This window comes from Mobula hypostoma, chromosome 29 (genome assembly GCF_963921235.1).
Source record: "Mobula hypostoma chromosome 29, sMobHyp1.1, whole genome shotgun sequence".
NCBI classification, from domain to species: domain Eukaryota; kingdom Metazoa; phylum Chordata; class Chondrichthyes; order Myliobatiformes; family Myliobatidae; genus Mobula; species Mobula hypostoma.
The window spans coordinates 24,053,180-24,077,367 of record NC_086125.1 but is presented as its reverse complement, the minus strand read 5'-3'; the positions used below and the strand labels follow the sequence as shown (position 1 = coordinate 24,077,367).

Here is a 24,188-nt window from a genome sequence, read left to right as displayed (position 1 = left end):
TACTATCACTGACACATGTCATGAAATGTGTTATTTTGTGGCAGCAGTATATAAAAAGATTACTGCTAGTTATATAAGCAATATAAATGTGTAGTGCAAAAAGAGAGAAAGACAAACATGGTCTGTTCAGAAATCTAATGGTGGAGGGGAAGAAGCTGTTCCTAAAACATTGAGCACGTGTCTTCAAGCTCCTGTACCTCTTTATTGATGGTAGCAATGGAAAAAGGGCACGTCCTGGGTGGAGAAGGTCCTTGATGATGGATACCATCTCCTCCTCTTGAGGCATCATCCTGGACGGAGGGGTGGCTGGTGTCCATGGTGGAGCAAGCTGAGCCTACAACAGCCAAAGAAAGGCAATAGCAATTTGTGGACAGCAACCTCCCATGAGCAAGGATATACCAAAGGCCAGATCATTCACTTTAAATGGTTGGATGGGGATAAGTGTTGGATAGGGCACAAAATTCTCCTTTCTGAACAACTCCATTGGAATTTGTCTCTCTGACTAAATGAGTAGTTACGCCTATACTTTAATAGTGCCACTTTGGATGAGTGGGACTTTTAACCCATATTCTCATGAGTCACATCCCATTAGTGACTCATTTATCTGTCACTGCCTCCCGGCTCCACTCCCCTACCTGGCACTACCTGCCTGTCACCTTGCATTCTTCCTCAGTCCGCCAATCACCCTGGTCCCCGTCTCATCACTCCCCCTCTCCCTTTGCACCGGCGATCTTCACTCTCAGTCCGAATGCAGGGCTTTGATGCAAAACGTCAACGATTCCCTTCCTCAGACGCTGCTCAACGCACTGAGTTCTTCCAGCAGATCGCTCCTCCAGTTGGCTGCTGTCTGACCTGTTTGTTATTTCCACCTTTTTTACTTTAGTTCACACTTTCTACAGTTAGTTTTATTAATTTTCAGACTCCAATGATTATCTTTATTTGTTACATGTACATTGAAACTATTGTGTCAACAACCATAGTCTGAGGATTTGCTGGAGGTAGCCTGCAAGTGTTGTCACACCACCGATGCCAACATAGCAAGCCCACAACTTACTAAACGCAACCCGTATGTTTTTAGAATGTGGGAGGAAACTGGAGCACACGGAGAAAACCCATACGGTCATGGGGAGAACATACAAACTCCTTACCGGCAATGGCGGGAATCGAACCCTGATTTCAGGTTGCCGGCGCTGTAAACCAATTGAACTAACCGCTATGCTACACGTAAGAGTTCCAGACAGTTCCTGAACCAGGGTGAATTTGGCGCAGGCAGTGAGTCAGAGAGTGAATCTCGGATGTAGGTGAAGTCAGGCCAGAAAACTTCCCCCTCTGCATCCTGTTCCCAGCCAATGTCAGCAAACAACTTCTGTAATTAGCTGATGTTCCCTGACTGCGTGAGCACAAAGCTGCGGAACCTGTTGGGTCGAAGAGGAATCTGCTGGTTTGTCTCATTACTGAGGTCACACAGAGCACCCCATTTGGCTTCACTCTCCTTCACTGTATACCCCAACAGCGAACTAATTCAGCCAACGCACCTGATGCCCTCTGCAAGATATAAACCGTTTGCGGGCTTGCTAATTCAATGCAATTAACATTAAGTAAAGACAATTAATTCATTTTGGTCAACTGTGGTTGCCTGTGAGTCAGGAGATTGGCATGTAAGTCTGTGCAGAGGGAGTGCTGCCTTATGGGAGGGGAAGAGAAATGATGAGCAGCTCCCTGTTGGACAGAGACAATGCTACACGGGGAAGGAATGGGCAGTGATCCTGTGTGTCGTGGACTGGTTGAATTCCTCCAGTATTTTGGGTGTTACTCTGGTTATTGCTTTCGGTTTATTAAACTGGAGAGGATTCAAAGGACATTCATGAAAATGATTCCAGGATTGAATGGCTTGTCATATGAAGAACATTTGATAGCTCTGGCTAGAATTCGGAAGAATGAGTGGTGACCTCATTGAAAACTATTAAATGGTGAAAGACCTTGATAGAGTGGATGGGGAGAGAACGTTTCCCATGGTGGGGGAGTCTCAGAATAGAGAGGAATTTCTTCAGCCAAAGAATAGTGAATCTGTGGATTTCTTTGCCACAGGCAGCTGTGGAGGCCAAGTATTTATGTATATTTAAGGCAGAGGTTGATAGATTCTGGGTTGATCAGGGCATGAAGGGATATGGGGGGGAAAAAGCAGGAGATTGGGGCTGAGAGGAAAATTGGATCAGCCATGATGAAATGGTGCAGCAGACTCGATGGGCCAAGTGGCCTAATTCTGCTCCTATATCTTATGGTCTTATTACTGCCACATGTACGAAGATACAGTGACGAGCTTGCCTTGTATGCTGTTCATACAGGTCAATCCATTACACAGAGCATTGAGATAGAACAAGGTAAAAATAAAATGCAAAATGCCACAGAGAGAGTGCAGTGTAGGTAAACAAAATACACAATCATTAACAAGGTAGACTGTGAGGTGAATTTTTCCATTTTATGGTACAAGAAGTCCTTTTACAGGCTGATAATAGCAGGATAGGAGGTGTCCTTGAGTCTGTAATATATGCCTTCAGGCTTTTGTATCTTCTGCATGATTGGGGGGGGGGGTGGGGAAGAAGAGAAAATGTCCGGGGAGGTGTGGAGTCTTTCATTATGCTGGCTGCTTTACTGAGGTAGCGAGAAGTGTAGACAGAGTCTACGGAGGTTAAGCTGTGTCCACAACTCTGTGGTTTCTTGCAGTTACATACAGATGTTTCCATACCTAGCCATTATACATCCAGATAGGATGCTTTCCTTCCATAATGCAATGTTACTGAAATATTTAATCATTTATTTACATTAACCTCAATGCACTGTCTGGATCATTTGTGTCCCCATTAGAGATCCTGAGGCATCTGATATTTGGACATCTCCTTGCCTCACCGCCCTGGTGCCCTGGCTCGATCCTGACCTTGGGTGTTGTCTATACAGAGTTTGTATGCGTTTCTCCCCCACGTGCTCCTGTTCTCTCTCTCATCCCCATGACAGACAGGTTGGTCGTTATTTTAGCGACTGTGACTTGCCCCTGGCGTAGGTGGGTGGTAGGACGATTGGAAGCGTGTGGGACGGAAGATATAACTGGGAAAATTGGACTGCTCCATTAGCAAACATTGTCTCAGTGAGACTGAAAGGCCTCTTTCTGCATTTTCTGAGTGTGTGCTCGTGGTCTTCTGCTGCTGTAGCCCATCCACTTCAAGGTTCGATGCGTTGTGCATTCGGGGATGCTCTTCTGCACACCACTGTTGTAATGTGTGGTTATTTGAGTTACTGTCGCCTTCCTGTCAGCTTGAACCAGTCTGGCCATTCTCCTCTGACTTCTCTGATTAACAAGATTTTTTTGGCCACTGAACTGCTGCTCACTGGATGTTTTTTTTTTGTTTTTCACACCATTCTCAGTAAACTCTAGAGACTGTTGTGCATGTAAATCCCAGGGTTCAGCAGTTTCTCAGATACTCGAACCACCCTGTCTGGCACCAGCAATCATCCACAGTCAAAGTCACTTGGATCACCTCTTTCCCTATTCTGATATTTGGTCTGAACAACAACTGAACCTCTTGACCAGGCCCGCATGCTCTTATCCTTTGACATGCTGTCACAATATGGGCTGATTAGATATTTGCATTAGTGAGCAGTTGTGCTTAATAAAGTGCTCACTGAATGCATGTTGTAAGGAAATAGAGAATTAATATGACAAATATTGGGATGCCCCAAGACCTTGAACAGCAGTGTGTTGCTACCTTCTAACTAAAGGACTGGATGTGACAGTGTATGACAATTATTGAAGCGTCATCTGGTTTATTACTGAGTGGCAAACCATCTGCTGGAAGAACTCAGTGGCCAAGCAGCATCTGTGGGGGTAAGGAGAGGTGGGGAGGGGGAAACTTTGTCACATGGTGTGAGCAGAATTATCTGCAGCTTAATGTGAAAAAGACTAAGGAGCTGGTGGTAGACCTGAGGAGAGCTAAGGTACCGGTGACACCTGTTTCCATCCAGGGGTCAGTGTGGACATGGTGGAGGATTACAAATACATGGGGATGCGAATTGACAATAAACTGGACTGGTCAAAGAACACTGAGGCTGTCTACAAGAAGGGTCAGAGCCGTCTCTATTTCCTGAGGAGATTGAGGTCCTTTAACATCTGCCGGACGATGCTGAGGATGTTCTACGAGTCTGTGGTGGCCAGTGCGAACATGTTTGCTGTTGTGTGCTGGGGCAGCAGGCTGAGGGTAGCAGACACCAACAGAACCAACAAACTCATTCGTAAGGCCAGTGATTTTGTGGGGATGGAACTGGACTCTCTGCCGGTGGTGTCTGAAAAGAGGATGCTGTCTAAGTTGCATGCCATCTTGGACAATGTCTTCCACCCACTACATAATGTACTGGTTGGGCACAGGAGTACATTCAGCCAGAGACTCATTCCACCGAGATGCAACACAGAGCGTCATGGGAAGTCATTCCTGCCTGTGGCCATCAAACTTTACAACTCCTCCCTTGGAGAGTAAGACACCCTGAGCCAATGGGCTGGTCCTGGCTTATTTCATAATTTACTGGCATCATTTACATATTACTATTTAACTATTTATGGTTCTATTACTATATTATTTATGGTGCAACTGTAAAGAAAACCAATTTCCCTCGGGATCAATAAGGTATGACTATGAATATCGACAGTTCAGGTTGTATCCCTGCACTGGGGCTGAGGGTCTATTTAGTGATTTAGCAAAAAAGCTACCAGCTTGAAGACCACGTTGGAGGATTGTGATCCCAGGTAGGATGTCTTTGGAGTGTTGGGTGGTCCGTCGGTTGTTGAGTGTGAGGGAAGCAGTCGGTAAGGTCCCTGCCTCTGTGCCTGAGTCACTGAGCAGCAATGGGTTTGAACCAGTCTGTGTGGGAGCCACCTGTGGAGTATTGGTTATCTGTTCCTTTTAGCAGAATATGGACATTAACGGTGAGGATTAATCATTAAGGATAGGGTCTCAGGATACTTGGAGGCACATGATAAAATGGGCTATAGTCAGCATGGTTTCCTCAAGGGAAAATCTTGCCTGAGAGATCTGTTGAAATTCTTTGAAGAAATAACCAGCAGGATGGACAAAAGAGAACAGGTTGATGATGTGTACTTGGATTTTCGGAAGGTCTTTGGCAAGATGCCACACATGAGGCTGCTTAACAAGCTACGAGCCCCTGGCTTTACAGGAAAGATTCTAGCATGGATAAAGCGGTGTTTGACAGGCAGGAGGCAAAGAGTGGGGATAAAAGGAGCCTTTTCTGATAGGCTGCTGTGTTCCACAGTGGTCCGTGTAGGGATAGATTCTTTTTATCTCATATGCCAATGACTTGGAAGATGTAATTGATGGCTTTGTTGCAAAGTTGCAGATAATGTGAAGATAGGTGGAGGGGCAAGTAGTTTTGAGGAAGTAGAGAGGCTACAGAAGGACTTGGACAAGGTAGGAGAATGGGCAAAGAAATGGCAGATGGAATACAGTGTCGGGAAGTGCATGGCCATGCACTTTGGTGGAAGAAATAAAATGGCCGACTATTTTCTAAATGGCAAGAAAATACAAAAAACTGAGGTAAAAAGAGACTTGGGAGTCCTTGTGCAGGATTCCCTAAAAGTTGTTACAGGTTGAGTCTGTGGTGAGGAAGGCAAATGCAATGTTAGCATTCATTTCAAGAGGACTAGAATATAAAAGCAAGGATGTAATGTTGATACTTTATAAAGCACTGGTGAGGCCTCACTTGGGGCATTGTGAGCAGTTTGGGCCCCTTATCTTAGAAAGGATGTGCTGAAACTGGAGAAGGTACAAAGGAGGTTCACGAAAATGATTCCAGGATTGAACAGCTTGTAATGTGAAGAATGTTTGATAGTTCTGGGTCAGTACTGACGAAAATTTAGAAGATTGAGGGGTGACCTCATTGAAATCTATTGAATAGTGAAAGACCTTGATAGAGTGGGTGTGGAGAGGATGTTTCCTATGGTGGGGGAGTCCAAGAACAGAGGACGCCGCCTCAGGATAGAAATGTGTGCTTTTAGAACAGAGATGAGGAGGAATTTCTTTAGCTCGAGAATGGTAAATCTGTGGAATTCTTTTCCACAGGCAGCTGTGGAGGCCAAGTCTGTATGTATATTTAAGACAGAGGTTGATAGATTCTTGATTGGTCAGGGCATGAAGGGAAACTGGGAGAAGGTAGGAGATCGGGGCTGAGAGAAAAATTGGAGCAGCCATGATGAAATGGCCTAGTTCAGCTCTTGTCTCTTATGGTGTATGGTCTTATTAATTGGTAGAGCCAATACTTGTTGCTTACCCCTAATCTCTCTTCAGTAAGTGTTTTTCTGGGACATTCAAGATTCAACCACATTGGTGATCCTGGAGTTACATATCAACGAGACAAGGCAAAGAGGGTAAATCGAACATTACAGCACGGCGGGGGCCCTTCGGTCCGTGACGTGCCAACCTTTTAACCTGTTCTAAGATCAATCTAACCCTTCTGTCCTTCAGAGCCCACCATTTTTTCTGTCATCCGTCTGCCTATCTAAGAGTTTCTTAAATGCCCCTAATTTATCTGCCTTGGCAGGGTGTTCCACACACTCACCTCCTCTGTGCAAAAAAAAACAACTTGCCTCTGGCATCCACACTATACTTTCCAATCACCTTAAAATTGTGCCCACTTGTATTAGTCATTTCTGCCTGGAATAAAAGTCTTTGGCTGCCCTTCATCCAAAGAGAAAAGCCCTAGCTCAGTCAACCTATGTTCATAAGACATGTTCCCTAATCCAGACGGCATCCTGGTAAATCTCTGCGTCCTCTCTAAAGCTTCCACATCCTCCTGTTGATTTCTTTCCCTGGAGAATGCTAGTGAACCATGTGGATGTTTACAACTATGGATGTGCATGCACAGATAATCTTGTAGTCTTTATTACTTCTGATTAGTTTTTTTTGCCAGGTATTTAACATTTGCTGTTTATCCCTTCTCTACTCAGTTATCAAGGTAAAAGTGGCTATTAGTCTCGGGTCTGTACTCACTGGAGTTTAGAAGAATGAGGGAGGATCTCATTGAAACCTATTGATTATTGAAAGGCCTAGGTAGTGTACACTGAGCGGAGACTTCCAGTTGGGGTAGAGTCTAGGGCCTGATGGCACAGCCTCAGAATACAAGGATTTCAAAGTTCAAGTAAATTTATTATCAAAGTGCTAATATGTCACCTTGAGCAACCATGAGATACATTTTCTTGTGGGCATACTCAATAAATCTGTAAACAGAATGATAACCATAACAGAATCAATGAAAGACTGCACCAAATTGGGCGTTCAGCAAGGCTGCAAAAGACAGCAAACTATGCAAGTACACAAAGAAAGAAATAATAATAAATAAGTGAGCCATAAATATTGAGAATATGAGACGAAGAGCTCTTGAAAGTGAGTCCATAGTCACGTGGAACATTGCAATGATGGGGCACGTGAGGGTGAGTGAAGTCATCCCCTCTGGTTCAAGAGCCTGATGGTTGAGGGGTAATAACTGTTCCTGAACCTGGTGGTTTGAGTCCTGAGGCTCCTGTACCTTCTTCCTGATGGCAGCAGCAAGAATAGAGCATAGCTCGGGTGGTGGGGGTCCCTGACGATAGATGCAACCTTCCTGCGACAGCGTTTCGTGTGGATGTGCTCAATGGTGGATAGGGCTTTGCCCATGATGGACTGGGCCACATTCCATACTTTTTTGTGTGTCTTTTTTTGGTCAAGGGCATTGGTGTTTCCATACCAGGCTGTGATGCAGCCAGTCAATATACTCTCCACCATACATCGACAGAGGTTTGTCAAAGTTCTAGATGTCATGCCAAATTTCTGCAAACTCCTAAGGAAGTGGAGGTGCTGCTGTGCTTTTTTTTGTAATTGCCCTTGTGTGCTGGGACCAGGACAGGTCCTCCAAAAATAATAACACGGAGGAATTTAAAGTTGCTGACCCTCTCCACTTCTGTTCCTCTGAACACTGGCTCATGGACCTCTGCTTTCCTCCTCTTGAAGTCCATAATCAGCTCCTTGGTCTTGCTGATGTTGAGTAAGAGTTTGCTGTTGTGGCACCCCTCAGCCAGATTTTCAATCTCCCTCCTAAATGCTGATTTGTCACCACCTTCGATTGGATGTACAATGGCAGTGTCATCAGCAAAGCTGAATATGGCATTAGACTTGTGCTTAGCCACAAAATGAGTAGAGCAGAGACCTAAGCACACAACCTTGTGGTGCACCTGTGATGTTGGAAACCGTGGAAGAGATGTTGCTAATCTGAACTGCAAGTGAGGAAATCGAGGATCCCATTGCACAAGGGGGTACTGAGGCCTAAGTCTTGGAGCTTAGTGACTAGTCTTTGAGGTGATGATGGTATTAAATGCTGATTTTTTCCGTTGATAAAGAGCATCTTGATGTATGCATCTTTGCCATCCAGGTGTTCTAGGGTTGAGTGAGTTTCTGTCCAGTACAGGGATGAGGAGGAATTTCTTTAGCCAGAGTGTGGTGAATCTGTAGCATTCATTTCCACAGATGGCTGTGGAGGCCAAGTCATTGGGTATATTTAAAGTGGAGTTTGATTGGTTCTTAACTAATAAGGGCGTCAAGGGTTACAGGGAGAAGGCAGGAGAATAGGATTAATAAATCAGCCACGATGGAATGGCAGAAGACTTGATAGGCAGAGTAGCCTAATTCTGCTCCTATGCCTTGTGGTTTAATGTGCCATATCTACTTCATCCCCCGCAGGGAGTGGGAGATGTAGAGATGAGGGAGCGGCCGTCCAAAGCAATAACAAAAGAGAAACTGGATTTCCGTCTCTTTCACTGATTGTGTGTGACGAAATAGTTTAGCTGCAAAAATGAGGCAATGTAGGGAGCACCTGTAATGTGGAGTATGGCAGCGTGTTGCACAACATCTAATGCAAGCAAAGATTTTGCTACGTTAGAAAATCAAAGGCTTAGTAAAAGGGATGGGTTTAAAATGCCAGAAAGACTAGTGCTCCTGGTCTTTGAACTGGGAAAACAAGTTGGAAGACTATTTTAAGCAGAGCTTTGTAGGTTCAACATTGTGTTCCGTGGGACTGTCACAACCTTGAGATTTTGGTACATATTTTGCAGCTTTTTGTTTCCAAATAAAATAACATGTGATTTGCCTTTCTTGTTCCCCTGAAGAGGAATTAAGCAGGTTTGTCCTGACTTCTCATGAGTTTAGAGGAATGAGAGGAGATATGATTGGAAATTTACAAAAATCTATGGAGGCCTGATTAGGTGGATGCAGGACACTGGGATGTCCATGGTAAGGGGCAATAATCTCAAAGTAAGGGGTTGCTCACTCGGGGATAAGATGAAAAGATATTTCTTTACCTGTGGAGCAATGGATTGTTGAAATTCTCACCCAACAGAGCTGTGGAGGCTCAGTTGCTGAGTTGATTCAAGATGGAGCCAGACAGAATTTTAGATAAAGATGAAATTTTTTTAAAAGATTATCTTTATTTGCCATATGTAAATTGAAGCATTTAAATATATTGTGAAATGCGTTGTTTGCATCAAATTAAATCAGTGAGGATCATGCTGACAGTCCGCAAGTGTCGCATTCTTCTGGAGCCAACGTAGCATGACCAAAACTCACAAACCTAACCTGGACAGCTTTGGAATGTCGGAGGAAACCAGAGCACCCGGAGGAAACCTACACAGTCACAGGAAGAAAGTAGAAACTCCTTACAGACATTGGTGGAAATCGAACCTCAATCTTACAGCTAATGCTGTAATAATATTTTGCTAACTGCTACACTAAGGGTTTACACTAACCGTGTAAGGGTACGAAGGGATATGGGGCTAGTGCAGGGGGAAATGATTAGCCATGATCTTAATGAGTGCCAGGAGAGATGCAAGGACAATCTTTACCTGCTGACAGCCTCTCCAAAATAATCTTTTCAAGTTCCTGTTTAATGCCATCAAAAAAAGTATGCCCCAATTTAGGAGTAAGAGTCATACAGCCCATCAGCCCAACTGCTCCATGCTGTTCAACACTCCCACCTAAGCTAATCCTCTTTGCTTACATTTGGCCCATATCCTTCCGAACTTCTCCAATGCATATATCTGGTGTAGTACCTTTTTAAATGTTATTAATATACCTGTCTCAACCACTTCCTCTGGCAGCTCATTCCATATGTTGACCGCCCTCAGGAGGATCAAAACGGAACACAATATTCCAAATGTCAACTCACCAACTTCTTATGGAACTGCAACATAACGTTTCACCTTCTGAAGGTTGCAGGCCGGTGTGGCAAAAGCCTTCCTTGCTACCTTGTCTACCTGGGGCACCACTTTCATGAAAACATGTACCTGTACTTCTAGATTTATCAGTCCTCCTAGATTCTTCCAAGATCCTTGCCATTTTGTGAAAAGACTGCTGCTTTATATGATGGTTATCCACTGCCCAGTGTGGAATGAGATGGAATCTCCAGGGAGCTTCCCAGTCCTCTGAGCAATATACTCCCAAAAATCTTCATGGATGCTTCATTTCCTCCTCCCACTTCCAAAACTTTCCATGGCCTCAAGACATCCTAAAATGCTTTGTGGTTATTGGAATGATTTCTAGTGTTTTCAATACTGTAACACCAAACCACAGTAACTATTTTAGGTATAGCCAGATCCCACAATTGGCAGTGCTTTAATTGCCAGACAATACCAGAACACCAGGGAAGTTGCCCCTACTTTTAGATACAAGACCATAAGATATGGGAGCAGAGTTATACCATTTAATCCACTGAGTTTTCCCCACCACTCAATCATGGCTGATTTTTTTTTCAGCCCCCATTCTCCCACCTTCTCCACGTAAGCCTTAAACACCTTGTCAATCAAGAACAAATCAATCTTTGCCTTAAATAAAGAGGAAATCTTGACCTCGCAATCTTATCTCGTCATGGCCCTCATAGCCTATTTTCTGCCTGCACTACATCTTTTCTGTAACTGCAGCACTTTAGGTCAAGTCCATAAGACATAAGAACAGAAACAGGCTGTTTAGACATCGAGAGTCTGCTCTACCTATTTGATCATGGCTAATTTATTTTCCTTCTCAACTCCATTCTCTTGCCTTCTTTCTTCAGCCTTTGATGCCCTTTGTAATCAAGAACCTACAGTCCTCTGTTTTAAATATAGACCATAAGATATAGGAGCAGAAGTAGGTCATTTGGCCCATTGAGTCTGCTCCACCATTCAATCACGGGCTGATCCAATTCTTCCAGTCATCTCCACTCCCTGCCTTCACCCCATACCCTTTGATGCCCTGGCTAATCAAGAACCTACCTATCTCTGCCTTAAGTACACCCAATGACTTGGCCTCCACAACTGTCTGCGGCAATGACCTTCACAGGTTCTCTACACTCTGGGTGGAGAAGTTCCTCCTCATCTCAATTTTAAGGACATCATTTTATTCTGAGAGCCGAAATAGAGACAAGGAGTCTTTTGCATCCATTTGAGGGAGAAGATTCATCTGAAACTGGGCATCTCCATCAATGCAGCACTTTCTCCTGTTCTGCCTGGCAGAAATCCCAAACTATGTATTGGGGAATGGTCTGGTTGTAACCCTTGATATCCATGCTTTTTAATTCAGGAACGCTCCTAATATAATTAGCATTATCACCTTCCTCGTCCATGAGGGAGGGATGAATCGGGGTATTATTGAAGCAGATAGAGTAAGACCCTATCTACGTAGGATCACTAGAGTAAGCTTATGTGGTTTTCGTCCAAGACAGCTCCAAACAGAGAGCATTAGAGCCCCCGCCATCACCAACACAGCTAATCCTCCCTGGGGCTGAGCGCTCTCTCCTTGCTGCGTCTCCAACCTCTCTTCATTCCAAGAAGCCAAGAAGATGCTTGATACACGGACAAGTCTGAGCACAGATCGGAATCTGCTAGCTGACATTGCAACATAGTCAGGGCCTCCCTGCTAGCTCTGGACCCGTGCCAAATGACTTGCACAATGACATGCTACAGCAGAGAATAAACATACGTTTCTCAATTATTCATTAATTAAGCAATAAAATCATAAATGTTTTAAAAGTGAGTTTATCCAGGTTTTTGACTAAATACATTGGGAACATTGTAGCTGCTCTGCGATGGTGTGGGATACACTTTTTTTCGACTGGGAGGGAGGCCTTTCTCGTGCTGAGGGGAGGAATGGTCTTTCCCACAATGGGGTGTACACTCTGTCCAGGACAGTGGCAATGCTGAGCAAGATCCCACAGAAATGAGTAGCCGAGGGAGTGGCTTGCATGGGTGGTGTTTGGGCTGGACACTGTAAACTGGGAAGGGATGAACTGTCGACATTTAAAACGGATATGGCCATAGATCGGGTCCCAACTTAAAGACTATCAAGACAAAGGAGCAGAATTAGGCCATTTGGCCATTTGATCATGTCTGATTTATTTCCTCTGAACCCCATTCCCCTGCTTTCCCTCTGTTTCGTTTGACACCACTACTAATCAAGACCCTATCTGCCTGCACTTTAAGTATCTGCTAGTCTTTGTCTTTGGTCATGGATTCATACAACAAGGAAATGAACCATTCGGCCCACCATTACCATGCTGACCGTCAAGCATCTGCCTACTCTAATCTTGCACTGATCCCATCAATTTCCCTGCCCCCCTCCCACCCACCCAGTTTTCTGCCACTCGCCAATACGCTGGGGAAAATTTACAGTGGCCAATTAACCCTTCAGCCCGTGTGTTTTTGGCAGAAACCACAGTATACCGGGAGCAGACCCACCAGGTCACAGGGAGAAAGGTTGCAAACTCCACAAAGACAATACCCAAGGTTGAGGTTAAACCTGGGTCAGCAGAGCTGTGGGGCAGCTGGTCTCCCTGCAGAGCAGTTCTGCCACTGGATCCTCGGGTAGTGAAGAGTCTTTGTTGTGACAGGTCAGGCACAAAAACAAATTAAAAACACAGGAGATTCTGCAGATGCTGTTCATCTTGAGCATCACGTAGCACCTGTAGAGGGGAATAAGCAGATGAAGGGTCTCGGCCTGAAACATCAACAGCTTTTCCCCTCCATAGATGCTGCCTGACCTGCTGAGCTCCTCCAATATTTTGTGTGTGTTGCAAAAACAAATAACCACACAGCAGACATGAACTCTTGGTGGTTACATTTGTTTCTTGATGTTTGTTGAGGGATAAGTACTGGCCAGGGTACTCTGGAAATCTCCCCTGGTTCCATCGAAGAGTGGGAAGGAATTGCTGCTGTTATGAGAAGCCAGGTGGGGCAGTAATACAACTAGAACCACCTTCTGTGCCATAATTCCCTGTAGTTGTGAATTTTTCCAAAAAGCGGTGTGGGACATTTTCTGCACCAGTAGTAATTGGTTCCAACTGGAACAACTTCCTGAGCTGAGATGCTTTAGGTACCATCTGGGAGCCTGAAACTGCCCAGGTGCAAGTGGACACAAAAAAAGCATCCATAGTGTTCGTGTGCACCAGTCCTGTCAAAGTTCTAAGGGGTGCCCAGATACTGGGACATGGAACTGGAAAGCCAAAGCTCAATGCCTGCGATTCTGTGAGTCTGCTGGAGGCTGGAGGCCAAAGAGGATGGCCTATCCTGGGGTTAGAGGACTGTGTATGTGGGGAAGGAGGGAGGAACAGGACCTGTCTCACTGTTGTTGCTTTGTCACTTGGAATGATCACTTTTGTTGTGTTCAGCCGAACACGGTGGGCATGCTGTACTGGCTCTGGAATAAGTGACGATGCCAGTTGGCTGCTCCCAGCACATCCTTGAGTGCGCTGGTTGTTAATGCAAATGCTGCGTTTCACTGTACGTTTTCGATGTACACCTGATAAATTCACTCGGAGGCCACTTCATTAGGTACTGTATTTGAGTTGCCGTCTCCTTCCCGTCAGCTTGAACCTATCTGGCCATTCTCTTCTGACCTCTCTCATTAACAGGCCGTGAAAATCCCAGGAGATCCGCAGTTTCTGAGATACTCAAACCACCCCATCTGGCACCAACAATCATTCCACAGTCGAAGCCACTTAGATCACATTTCTTCCCCCATTCTGATGTTTGGTCTGAACAACAGCCGAACCTCTTGACCATGTTTGCACACTTCTGTGCATTGAGCTGCTGCCACGTGATTGGCTGATTTTGATATGTGCATTGGTGAGCAGGTCTACCTAATAGAGTGGCCACTGATTGTATCTAAAGGTGTATAAATCCTGCAAAGTGAGAGAGCATGTCGAGGGAACAGTGAGCGAAATGGGTGAGTTCTTGGGCTTTATAAAGAGAGAGAACCAGTGCAAAAGTAGGCAGTTACATTGGAATTGTACACAGCGCTGTTGATTGTACAGCACAGTGACGCAATGGCCAAGCCGCTGCCTCAAAGCTCCAGTCACCTGGGTTCACTCCTGACCCCTGCTGCCTGTGTGGGGTTTGCACGTCTCCCTGGCACGGCGTGGATTTCCCCAAGATGCCCCTGTTTCCTCCCACTGCAGACGTGTGGATTGGCCAGTTAATTGGGACAGGGGGAAGTGGCAGATTCCGAGGGGCGTTGATAGGAATGTGAGGAAAATAAAAATGGGATTAGTCCAGAATTAATGTCACCGTCCAAATTAAATTTATTATCAAAGTATGTACCTGTCACCATATATTACCCTGAGATTAATTTTCTTGTAGGACTTCACAGTAGAATAAAGAAATACAACAGAATCAATTAAATGTTACATACAAAGACTGGCAGGTCGAATTTGTTATACCTGTGCATACATGTACTAGTGACAATGAAATGCTTACTTGTAGGCTGTTCAGCTCACGGTGCTATGCTGAACTTTTAATCTACTTTAAGATCGATCTAATACTTCCCTCCATTTCGCTATCATCCACGTACCAAAGAGTCCCTTAAGTCTCCCTAATGTACCTGCCTCTACCACCATCCCTGTCAGAACTTTCCATGCACTTGTACATCCTCCCATACTTTCTTCCAGTCAAAATTATGTCCCAATGAACACCAAGTAGGTAGCACAAAGAGTGCAAAACAAGTGAGGTGGTATTCATGGGATCATTATCCATTCAGAAATCTGATGGCGGAGGGGAAGAAGCTGTTCCTGAGGAGTTGAGTGTGTGTCTTCAGGCTTTTGCACCTCCTCCTTGATGGTAGCAATGAGAAGAGAGCACGTCCTGGATGATGGGGGTACGTAATGATGGGTGCCGCCTTTTTGAGGCATTGCCTATGGAAGTGTCCTCGATGCTGGGGAGGCTCGTGTCCATCATGGAGCTGGCTGAGTTTACAACTCTCTGCAGCCTTTTCCGATCCAGCGCGGTGGCCCCTCCATTCCAGATGGTGATGCAACCAGTTAGAATGCTCTCCAACACACCTCCACACTTTGTGTTTTAAAGAAACAAACTTTGTCCTGCACATATTATTTGAACTTGTACCCTCTCATCGTAAATGTATACCCTCTGGTATTAGACACTTCAACCATGGGGGGAGGAGAGTGCTTCTTATCCACTCTAACTATGCCTCGCATAAACTTATAAACCTTAATCTGGTCTCCCCCCAACTTCAGCTTCAGTAAGGAGTCAAGAAAGGAACTGGAATGGTGAGAGGGGGTTGCAAAAGAATAACTTGGAGTGATGTGGGGGAAAAATTCAGAGAACAGGATTATTCTACTGGGAGCCAGCACCAGATACAATGGGCTGAAGGGCCCTCCATGATTCTCCAACGAGGCCCCCAGATCCCTGGTGATTATCCCTGACTGGCGCTGACCCAGGCTCACATCCCGTCAGTGGAGGCAAGCCCCTTGATCTCTTGGACCAGCCGAGGGTGGTGAGGAAGCTCTGGCTGGGAATGCATGCGAGGCAGAGGAAGTAAGCCAATTGTGCCGTCATCACTCCAACGCCCTGCAGCAGTCACGCAACCCGGCACTCCTGCAGCCGGTTACTGGGGCAGGCGGTAAGCCAGTGAACAGCTGGGAGCCTCGCACTCTGAGGTTAACAGTTGCACTACCTCACTTGGACAACAACACTTCTGTTCTCAGCTTATCCAACTGCTGGTCTCTATTTGAATATATTGTTCTGATTAGAGGCAGTTGACTGCTAATTCCAGTCTGTGGAAAGCAATGGAATAGGAAATCAGCCAATGATAATTGTTCACAACAGGGAACAAAGTTTATAAAAGAGAGAGATAGCAATCAAACTAGACTTCACATGACTCATAATAAACCTGTTCCGTTGGTTCCAGAATGTTTGCACTAGAAGGAAAAGGCTCAGCATTTATTTCGCTTTATTTTCAACTTGGTCGCAATTTACTTAATTACACCAAGTGGACAATTTATTAGGTACACTTGTACACCTGCTCATGAATACAAATATCTAATTGGCCAATCATGTAGCAGCAACTCAATGCTTAAAAGCATGCAGACATTGTCAAGAGGTTCAGTTGTTGTTCAGGCCAAGCATACGAATAGGGGAAAGAAATGTGACCTCAGTGATCTTTGACTGTTGGTGCCAGATAGGGAGGTTTGAGTATCCTCTGTAAGTCCTCCCTGTGGAGTGTGTGGATCTTCTCTAGGTCCTCTGGTTTCCTCCCACAGTCCAAAGATGTGTCTGGTAAGTTAATTGGTCATTGTAAATTAGCCCATAATTAGGTTAGGGTTAAATGGGGGTTGTTGGGTGGTAGGACAGCTGGTCGAGTCCTGTGTGGAGTTTGTATGGTTTCCTGTGACTATATTAGATCTGTGTTTTGCTTCCCCCCCCCCCCACCACCTGACCCCCTTCCCTGGGTGTTTCAGTTTCATCCCAAAGGCATGCAGATTGGTAGTTTAATTAGCCACTCCAAATCCCCCCTAGTGAGGGATAGAATCTAGGGGAGTTCAGATTTTGAATTTAAGATTTAGATTTATTTATCACGTGAATTGAAACATAAATATAGTAAAATGTATTGTTTGTGTTAACAACCAACACACCAAGGATGTGCTGGGGTAGCCTGCAAATATTACCACACATTCTGGCACTAATATAGTCTGCCCATCATGTTCAGAAAAGTGACAGGGTTGATGAGTATGCAGGGAGAATAAAAATTGGGACTAGAGTAAAATGGGTGATTGATAGCCAGCACAGACTCAGTGGACTGAAAGGCCTGTTTCCTTGCTGTATCCCTCTGACCCCATAACTCTATTTCCAGGTTTATATCTACTGTATCCTCCTGAAATGCTGGATCTTTTAGATGTTTATTCACCCAAGATTTCCTAATTAAATTCTCTTCCTTTTTTGGACGTTCTCACTGTTGCCCATTTGATGAGAACAGCCATATGTGTAATACTATATATAATAAAAACTGCAGATGCCAGAAATCTGAAACAAAAACAGAAAATGGTGGAAACACTCAGCAGGTCAGGCAGCATCTGTGGAGAGAGAAAGAAGAATTAATGTTTCAAGTCTAAGACCCTGTATCAGAATGTGCTGGTCAGTAGTATGGATCCTATGGTCTTGTACTTGAATCATGAACTTTGTTTCTAACTCCACAGAGGCTGCCTGGCCTGTTGTGTGTTTCCAGTTTCTGGATAGTACCTTTACGTAGTAACACATTTCAAAGCGGCTTCACATGAGTGTGCTTGGACACGTACTGACTCCCAGCTTGGAAAGACGTTGTTAGGATTTATTCAAAGCTGCCAGGGTTGGCCACAGCTAGCCTCTAAGAGGCAAGAAGGGTGTCGATGTCTAGGGATGGTGGTCCATGGGTTGGAGCCTGAACACCAGAAGGCAAGGCCACCAGGCGGAAAGTACAGAAGCATGAGGTCCCACATCACCAGGCTCAGGAACAGCTACTTTCCTACAAACATCAGGTACTCTAATCGACCTGTAAAACCCTAGCCCTCCCTCAGCACCGGAGTACCATGGATCACCTTTAGCACTACCACAGACTTGTCTCTGTGTCTTCTAAATTTGCATTAAGGTCTTAATTTTTGCAGAATGATTTTCTCTCTCTTGCTTCACCGGCTATAATTCAAGCATAATTTAATCCCTGTGTGTTGTCTGTGCCTGTGATGCTGTCTCAAGCAGATATTTCATTGTACCTCTAGCTCCCCATAGTCGTACTTGTGACAATAGGTCTGACCTGACAACGGTGGAAAGATTAGAAATTGCAAATGGACAGTTTAGGGGACAATGTTTCATCTAGGTCTAGAGGAGATGGGACCAGGTAGTGGCCTGGCCAGAGGTATGAATAGCTGGACAGCCTGTAACCCGGGTACCCAGGAGAGCAGGGGTTTCAAGGGACTAGGTCTGATGCAGGAATATTGCAATCAAACGTTATCACTGAGCCTCTTAACCTTTGTGTTTCAGTGGTGGGAGGTCGAGGACAATTCCACGAAGCAGAACTCCGGCAAGAACCCTGTCGGAGATGGACCCCGGCTGGTCCTGGCCCCTGAGCAGATCAAGCGCGAGGACGAAGACTTTGGCTCGTTCTTGGACCTGGATCTCCTCCTGTCAGACCTTTCTGGTGCAGAAACTGGTGCTGGCACACCCGTGGCCCCTGGTCACCCGCTGGCACACATGCCGGAGGGCAGTGGTGGCAAATTCAAGAGGGTGGCCCACCAGCCCACGGACTGGAACAGCTCAGACACACCAGCCACCAGCCTCGTGGCTGAACTCTTGTCCACCGACGTCCAAACTAGCCAGCTGAGACCTGACACCCAGGCGGTATGCGCGGACCCCCGAAATAAGACCTACACCAATTTGGGGGGCATGGATCAGGGAGCAACCATGCCACAGAGGGAGAGACTGGTGACCTGCCCCCCCATGCCAATGGGAAGTGGTGGTCCTGGGGCTCAGAAAGCGGACCGCATGGTGCCAGTGAGCTCTGGTGCCAGGCCCCTGGTGGATTACAAGCCCAGCCTGATGCTGACGTGCCATCCTGTCCGCCACTTCTACCCCCAGGTAGCAGAGGCTCCTGGAGATATAAGGACCCAGCCCAGGGACCAGCAGGTCTCCCAGTACCAGCTTGCCGAGCACTATCAACACCAGCACCAACTTCAACAGCAGGGCGCCCACAACTACCACCTGCTCTCCCGGAACCCCTCCTACTACACCCAGCAGCCCCCCCATCTGTACCAGGGGCATATCCACTTCTATACGTCCAACCTCAAGGGGGCCCTACCTGGGCACACCCCCATCCTTTCGGCAGCCTCCCCACTCTTGCCGGCCAGCGTCGCTGAGGAGCCCAAGCACAAGCGGACTCGGAAGACCTGGGCAAGGAAGAGAGTGGCCAGCCACAACTGTGAATACCCCGGATGCGGAAAAGTCTACACCAAGAGCTCCCACCTGAAGGCCCACCTTCGCACCCATACAGGTAACGAGGGAGGGAGAGAGAGAGAAAACGCGAACGCGCGCGCGCTTGGGTGCACTTGGAGGTAGTGAAATGTTGCAACTGATGGTTCAGCTGAGAAGGGTGCAGAGAAGATCTGCCCAGAGATTGCCTGGGTTGAGTCTAAAGCTGCAGCCTCATAGCTCCAGAGACCCCAGTTCAATCCTGACCTTGGTGCTGCCTGTGTTGGGTTTCCACGTTCCCCCTGAGATGTAAAACATGGAACAACACTCACAACGTGCTGGAGGAACTCAGCAGGTTGGGCAGCATCCGTGGAAAAGATTGGTCGACGTTTCGGGCCGGAACCCTTCGACAGGACTGTAGAGGGAAGGGGCAGAGGCCTTTGTGAACCTGGAACTGACCAGCCTTCTCCTTCCCACCCTCACCCCACCTTCTTTATAGGGCCTCTGCCCCTTCCCTCTACAGTCCTGACGAAGGGTTCCGGCCCGAAACGTCGACCGATCTTTTCCACGGATGCTACCCGACCTGCTGAGTTCCTCCAGCGTGTTGTGAGTGTTGCTTTGATCCCAGCATCTGCAGATTATTTTGTGCTTAAAACATGGAACAGTTTGGCCCACAGTGTTGTGCTGTCCTTAACCTACTCCAAGATCAACCTAATCCTTCCCTTCCACATAGCCATCCATTTTTCTATCATCTTTGTGGTTACTTGAGTTTTGTAAATATCCCTAATGTATCTACCTCCCCCACTACCCCTGGCAGTATGTCCCATGCACTTGCCACTCTGTGTGTTTTTTAAAAAAAAACTACCTCTGATATCCATAACTACCTCTGATATCCATTCCATGCTATTTCCTCCAATCACATTAAAGTTATGCCCCCCCATATTAGCCATTGCTGCTTTGGCACTGGCTGTCCACTCTATATATGCACGTTATCACCTGGTACACATCTGTCAAGTCACTTCTTCTCTCCTTCACTCCAAAGAAAAACGCTCTAGCTCACTCAATCTTTCCCAATAAAATGTACTCTGTAATCCAGGCAGCATCCTGGTAAATCTCCTCTGTACCCTCTCCAGAGCTTCCACATCCTTTCTACAATGAGGTGACCAGGTGTGGTCTAAACAGAGCTTTATAGAGCTGCAACATTACTTCGCTGCTCTTGAACTCAAAAGCCCTGACAAATGAAGGTCAATACATTGCCCTATCAACTTGCACAACAACTCTGAGGGCTCTGTGGACTTTGATTCCAAGATCCCTCTGTTCCTCCACCCTGCTAAGAATCATGCCATTAATCTTCTGCTCTGTCTTCAAGTTTAACCTTCCAAATGCATCATTTCACACTTCCTCAGATTGAAGTCTATCTGCCACCTGTCAGACCAGCTCCTTAGGTACAGTATAGGGAGAGATCGGATTGGCTGTGCGTTCTCCCTGGAGTGAAGGAAACGGAGGGAGAGGGACATAAAATTACAAGAGGCACACCTCAATGAACGGCTGTCCAGGTGAAGGGTCTTGATCCATTCCCTCCCCTCCACCAATCAGTTTCTCTAGCATTTTGCTTGTTGCTGGTTAGGAGAGACTTCGATAGGGTTAGAGAGTCAGCATCTATTTCCCATGATACTTGAGCGCATAAGTTGAGGGTGACAGGAAGGACTTTTAAAAGGGATTTTTAATTTATTTAGAGATTAAAAAATGAGATACAGCCATCCGGCCCAACAAGCCTATGCCACCCAGTCACACTCATGTGACCAATTAACATACTAAATTTGTAGGTCTTTGAAGTGTGGTAGGAAACCGGAGCAGCCAGAAGAATTCCACATGGTCATGGGTAGAACGAACGGTCTCTTTATACTCACCAGCAGAAATGAATCCGGGTCGTAAACACAAAATAATCTGCAGATGCTGTGATCAAAGAATAAAGTATATTGATCCTGACGAAGGGTCTCGGCCTGAAACGTCGACTGCACCTCTTCCTACAGATGCTGCTTGGCCTGCTGCGTTCACCAGCAACTTTGATGTATGTTGCTCAAAGTATATTGATGTTGCCTGACCTGCTGAGCTCATTCAGTGAATCTGGTCGCTGGCACTGTATAGCGTTACGCTAACCAGTCTGCTCAACAGGGCTCAACTGGGATTTGAACCTGCAACCTCTTGCACATAAGTCTATACGTGTCCCTAATGGAGAATCATATCTCTAGACCAATGAACCACTGATTTGTGGCGGTAGTTCTTCTACACAGTGGCTAGTATTTGGAACGTGCTGGCAGAGATGGTGATCAATCAAGTACAAGAGGCATTTAGACGGTACTTGAATAGGCAAGGTGTGGAAAGGTAAGCATATGTGTAGGTAAATGGGATTGGGATAGGCTAATGTAAATGGGCTGAAAGGACTATTTCTATGCTACCTGTCTCTTTGATTATGATATCCCAAAATACAACATAACCTGCCAGCTTCTACTCTTTCTCCATCCCCCACCTTTTTCTGGCTTCTTCCCCCTTCCTTTCCAGTCGTGATGAAGGGTCTCGGCCAAAACATCAGCTCTTTATTCCACTCCACAGACGCTGCCTGACCTGCTGAGCTTTTCCAGCATTCCGTGTGCGTTGCTCTGGATTTCCAGCACCTACAGAATCTCTCATGTTTTTAAGCACTGTTGGATGTTGTCTAGGAATTGCAGCAACCAGTTAGAACTTGTTGAAGGTTCCTACAGGGGGGGAAAATAAAAGTTAGATGAGCTGGTTTCAGGGAGGAGGGATTTCAGCTCTAAGGATGGACTGGAGAAGGTGGTTGTTCTCAGACTAAGGGAAGTTTTGGAGGGGACCTGATGGTTTGGGGAGGGAGATCAGATGGAGATGTTCAAGGACCAGTGGGAACAAATTTAGAGTTTGGATCTGCAGGTGGAAAATTATTATAGACTCTACCCACCAGCAAACTGGCTTTTCCAAAAGCTCCCCTCTGGAAAGCGCTACAGGCCTAACAAAACAAAAACTTCATGCCACTTTAACCTTGCCCGTGGCAGTTAATCTGATCAACCATTCTAGTTAGTCTTTTCCCTTGCACCCCCTTCTATCTGCTACTCCTGTCACTACACTGTGAACACCTTAAACTTCTTACAATGTTGTTTACATTTTAGGTAGATGCTGCTATTATATATTTATATGGCGCGTGGCCAAGTGGTGAGGGCGTCGGGCTCACAATCTGAAGGTCGTGGGTTCGAGTCTCGGCCAAGGCAGCGTGTTGTGTCTTTGAGCAAGGCACTTAACCGCACGCTGCTCCACTGTCCACCCAGGGTACCGGCAAATGCTGGGGGTTAACCTCGCGATAGACTGGTGTCCTATCCGGGGTGGGGAGTCTCGTACTCTCAGTCACTCCACCCCACAGAAACCAGCGTAAGCACTGGCCTGATGGACCACAAGGCTCGGGACAGACTTTAACTTTAAATTATATATTTATGCACATTTTATTCCATATCTGTGTTTTAACCTCTAACTTGAGTGTTTATATAATTCTTTTATGATATATGTTGGTGTTTTGTTGCAAGTCGCACCAACACACCACAGCAGATTCCTGATGCATATAACTATACATGGCGAATAAAGTTGATCCTTGAAGAGACTGCGAGGGAAAAGACTTAAACCAAGAGCGATGATGTGCCTGCACATTGGTGCCACGGGTAAAGCCACTGCCTCACAACACTAGAGACCTGGGTGCAATCCTGACCTCTGGCACTGTCTGTGTGGAGCTTGCATGTTCTCCCTATAGGTATCCCTGGCCCATTGCTCTACATCCCAAAAATTGTGGGGGCTGGTGGGTTAATTAGCCGCTATAAACTTGGTGAAAAGTGGAATCTGGCGGGAGTTGGTGGAAATATGGGGAGAATAACATCAAAGTTAAAAGTAAATTTATTAACAAAGTTCATATATGTCACTATCTCCAACCCTGAGATTCATATTCTTGCAGCATTCACAGTAGAACTAAGAACTACAATGGAATCAATCACAATCTGCACGCCAAGACTGACAAACAACCAATGTGTAAAAGACAAACGGTGCAAATACAATGATAATTTAAAAAAAAATAAAACCGCGAGCTTGAGTTGTAGTGTCCTTGAAAGTCAGTGTGTAGGTTGTGGGGTCAGTTCAGTGTTGAACTGAAGAACAGGATAAGTGTAAATTGGCAAAAACTCAGTGGGCCGAAGGGCATGTTTCCAAGCTGTATCTCTTTCTGATTGTTTGTCTCAGTCGTCCGGGTCATTGTATAGCAAGCCGTAGTATACCTAGGCAACTGGACTTGCTGTGTTGTCTAGATGTTCCACCACTCACGCAAGAGGCTCCTTCAATTCTAATCCGTGGTGGGTAGTTTCCCAGTTTATAAACTGAGTTGTTTAAAGGTATAGCAATCAGGTGAGGGTTGTTAAGACTCGTAGAGGTAATGAGAGGGTCATTAGTCTTGAGAGGGTGTGAACTGTGGTGGGGACGTTAGGACTGTACTGTAAATTGCTGATTGCTGGTATCTTACCCCCACCCCCTCTGTACAGGAAGGGCTAACACCTCGGGTTGAGACTCGGCTGTATACCTACACCTACAGGGCAAGGGGCATTCCTTTGATAACAGTGTGCACCTTTTGGGCAGGGAGGACAGATGGTTTGAAAGAGCGGCTAAGCCTGATTTATACTTTTGCGTCAACGCGACGCCGTAAGTACGGCGTCGCCGCAAACCCTACGCAGAGCCGACGCGGATCCCTATGCCAGAGCCTGACGCGTACCTCTCCCAAAATGTAACTGCACGTCGCGGCAACGCAGAACGCAACAGCTGTGATTGGTCTGCTTGATAGCATCGCATTTCATCCTACACT

At 46.0% G+C, this 24,188-nt stretch overlaps 1 protein-coding gene across 1 annotated transcript in view; it reads left to right on the top strand.

Moving 5' to 3' along the window:
* LOC134339238 (Krueppel-like factor 1) overlaps positions 1-24,188 on the top strand; it is a 54,862-nt gene that overhangs the window by 18,013 nt on the left and 12,661 nt on the right. Inside the window, exon 2 of the mRNA XM_063035579.1 lies at positions 18,359-19,364. Within this exon, the coding sequence (XP_062891649.1) occupies positions 18,359-19,364 (1,006 nt within the window). The remainder of the gene's footprint in view (positions 1-18,358; positions 19,365-24,188) is intronic.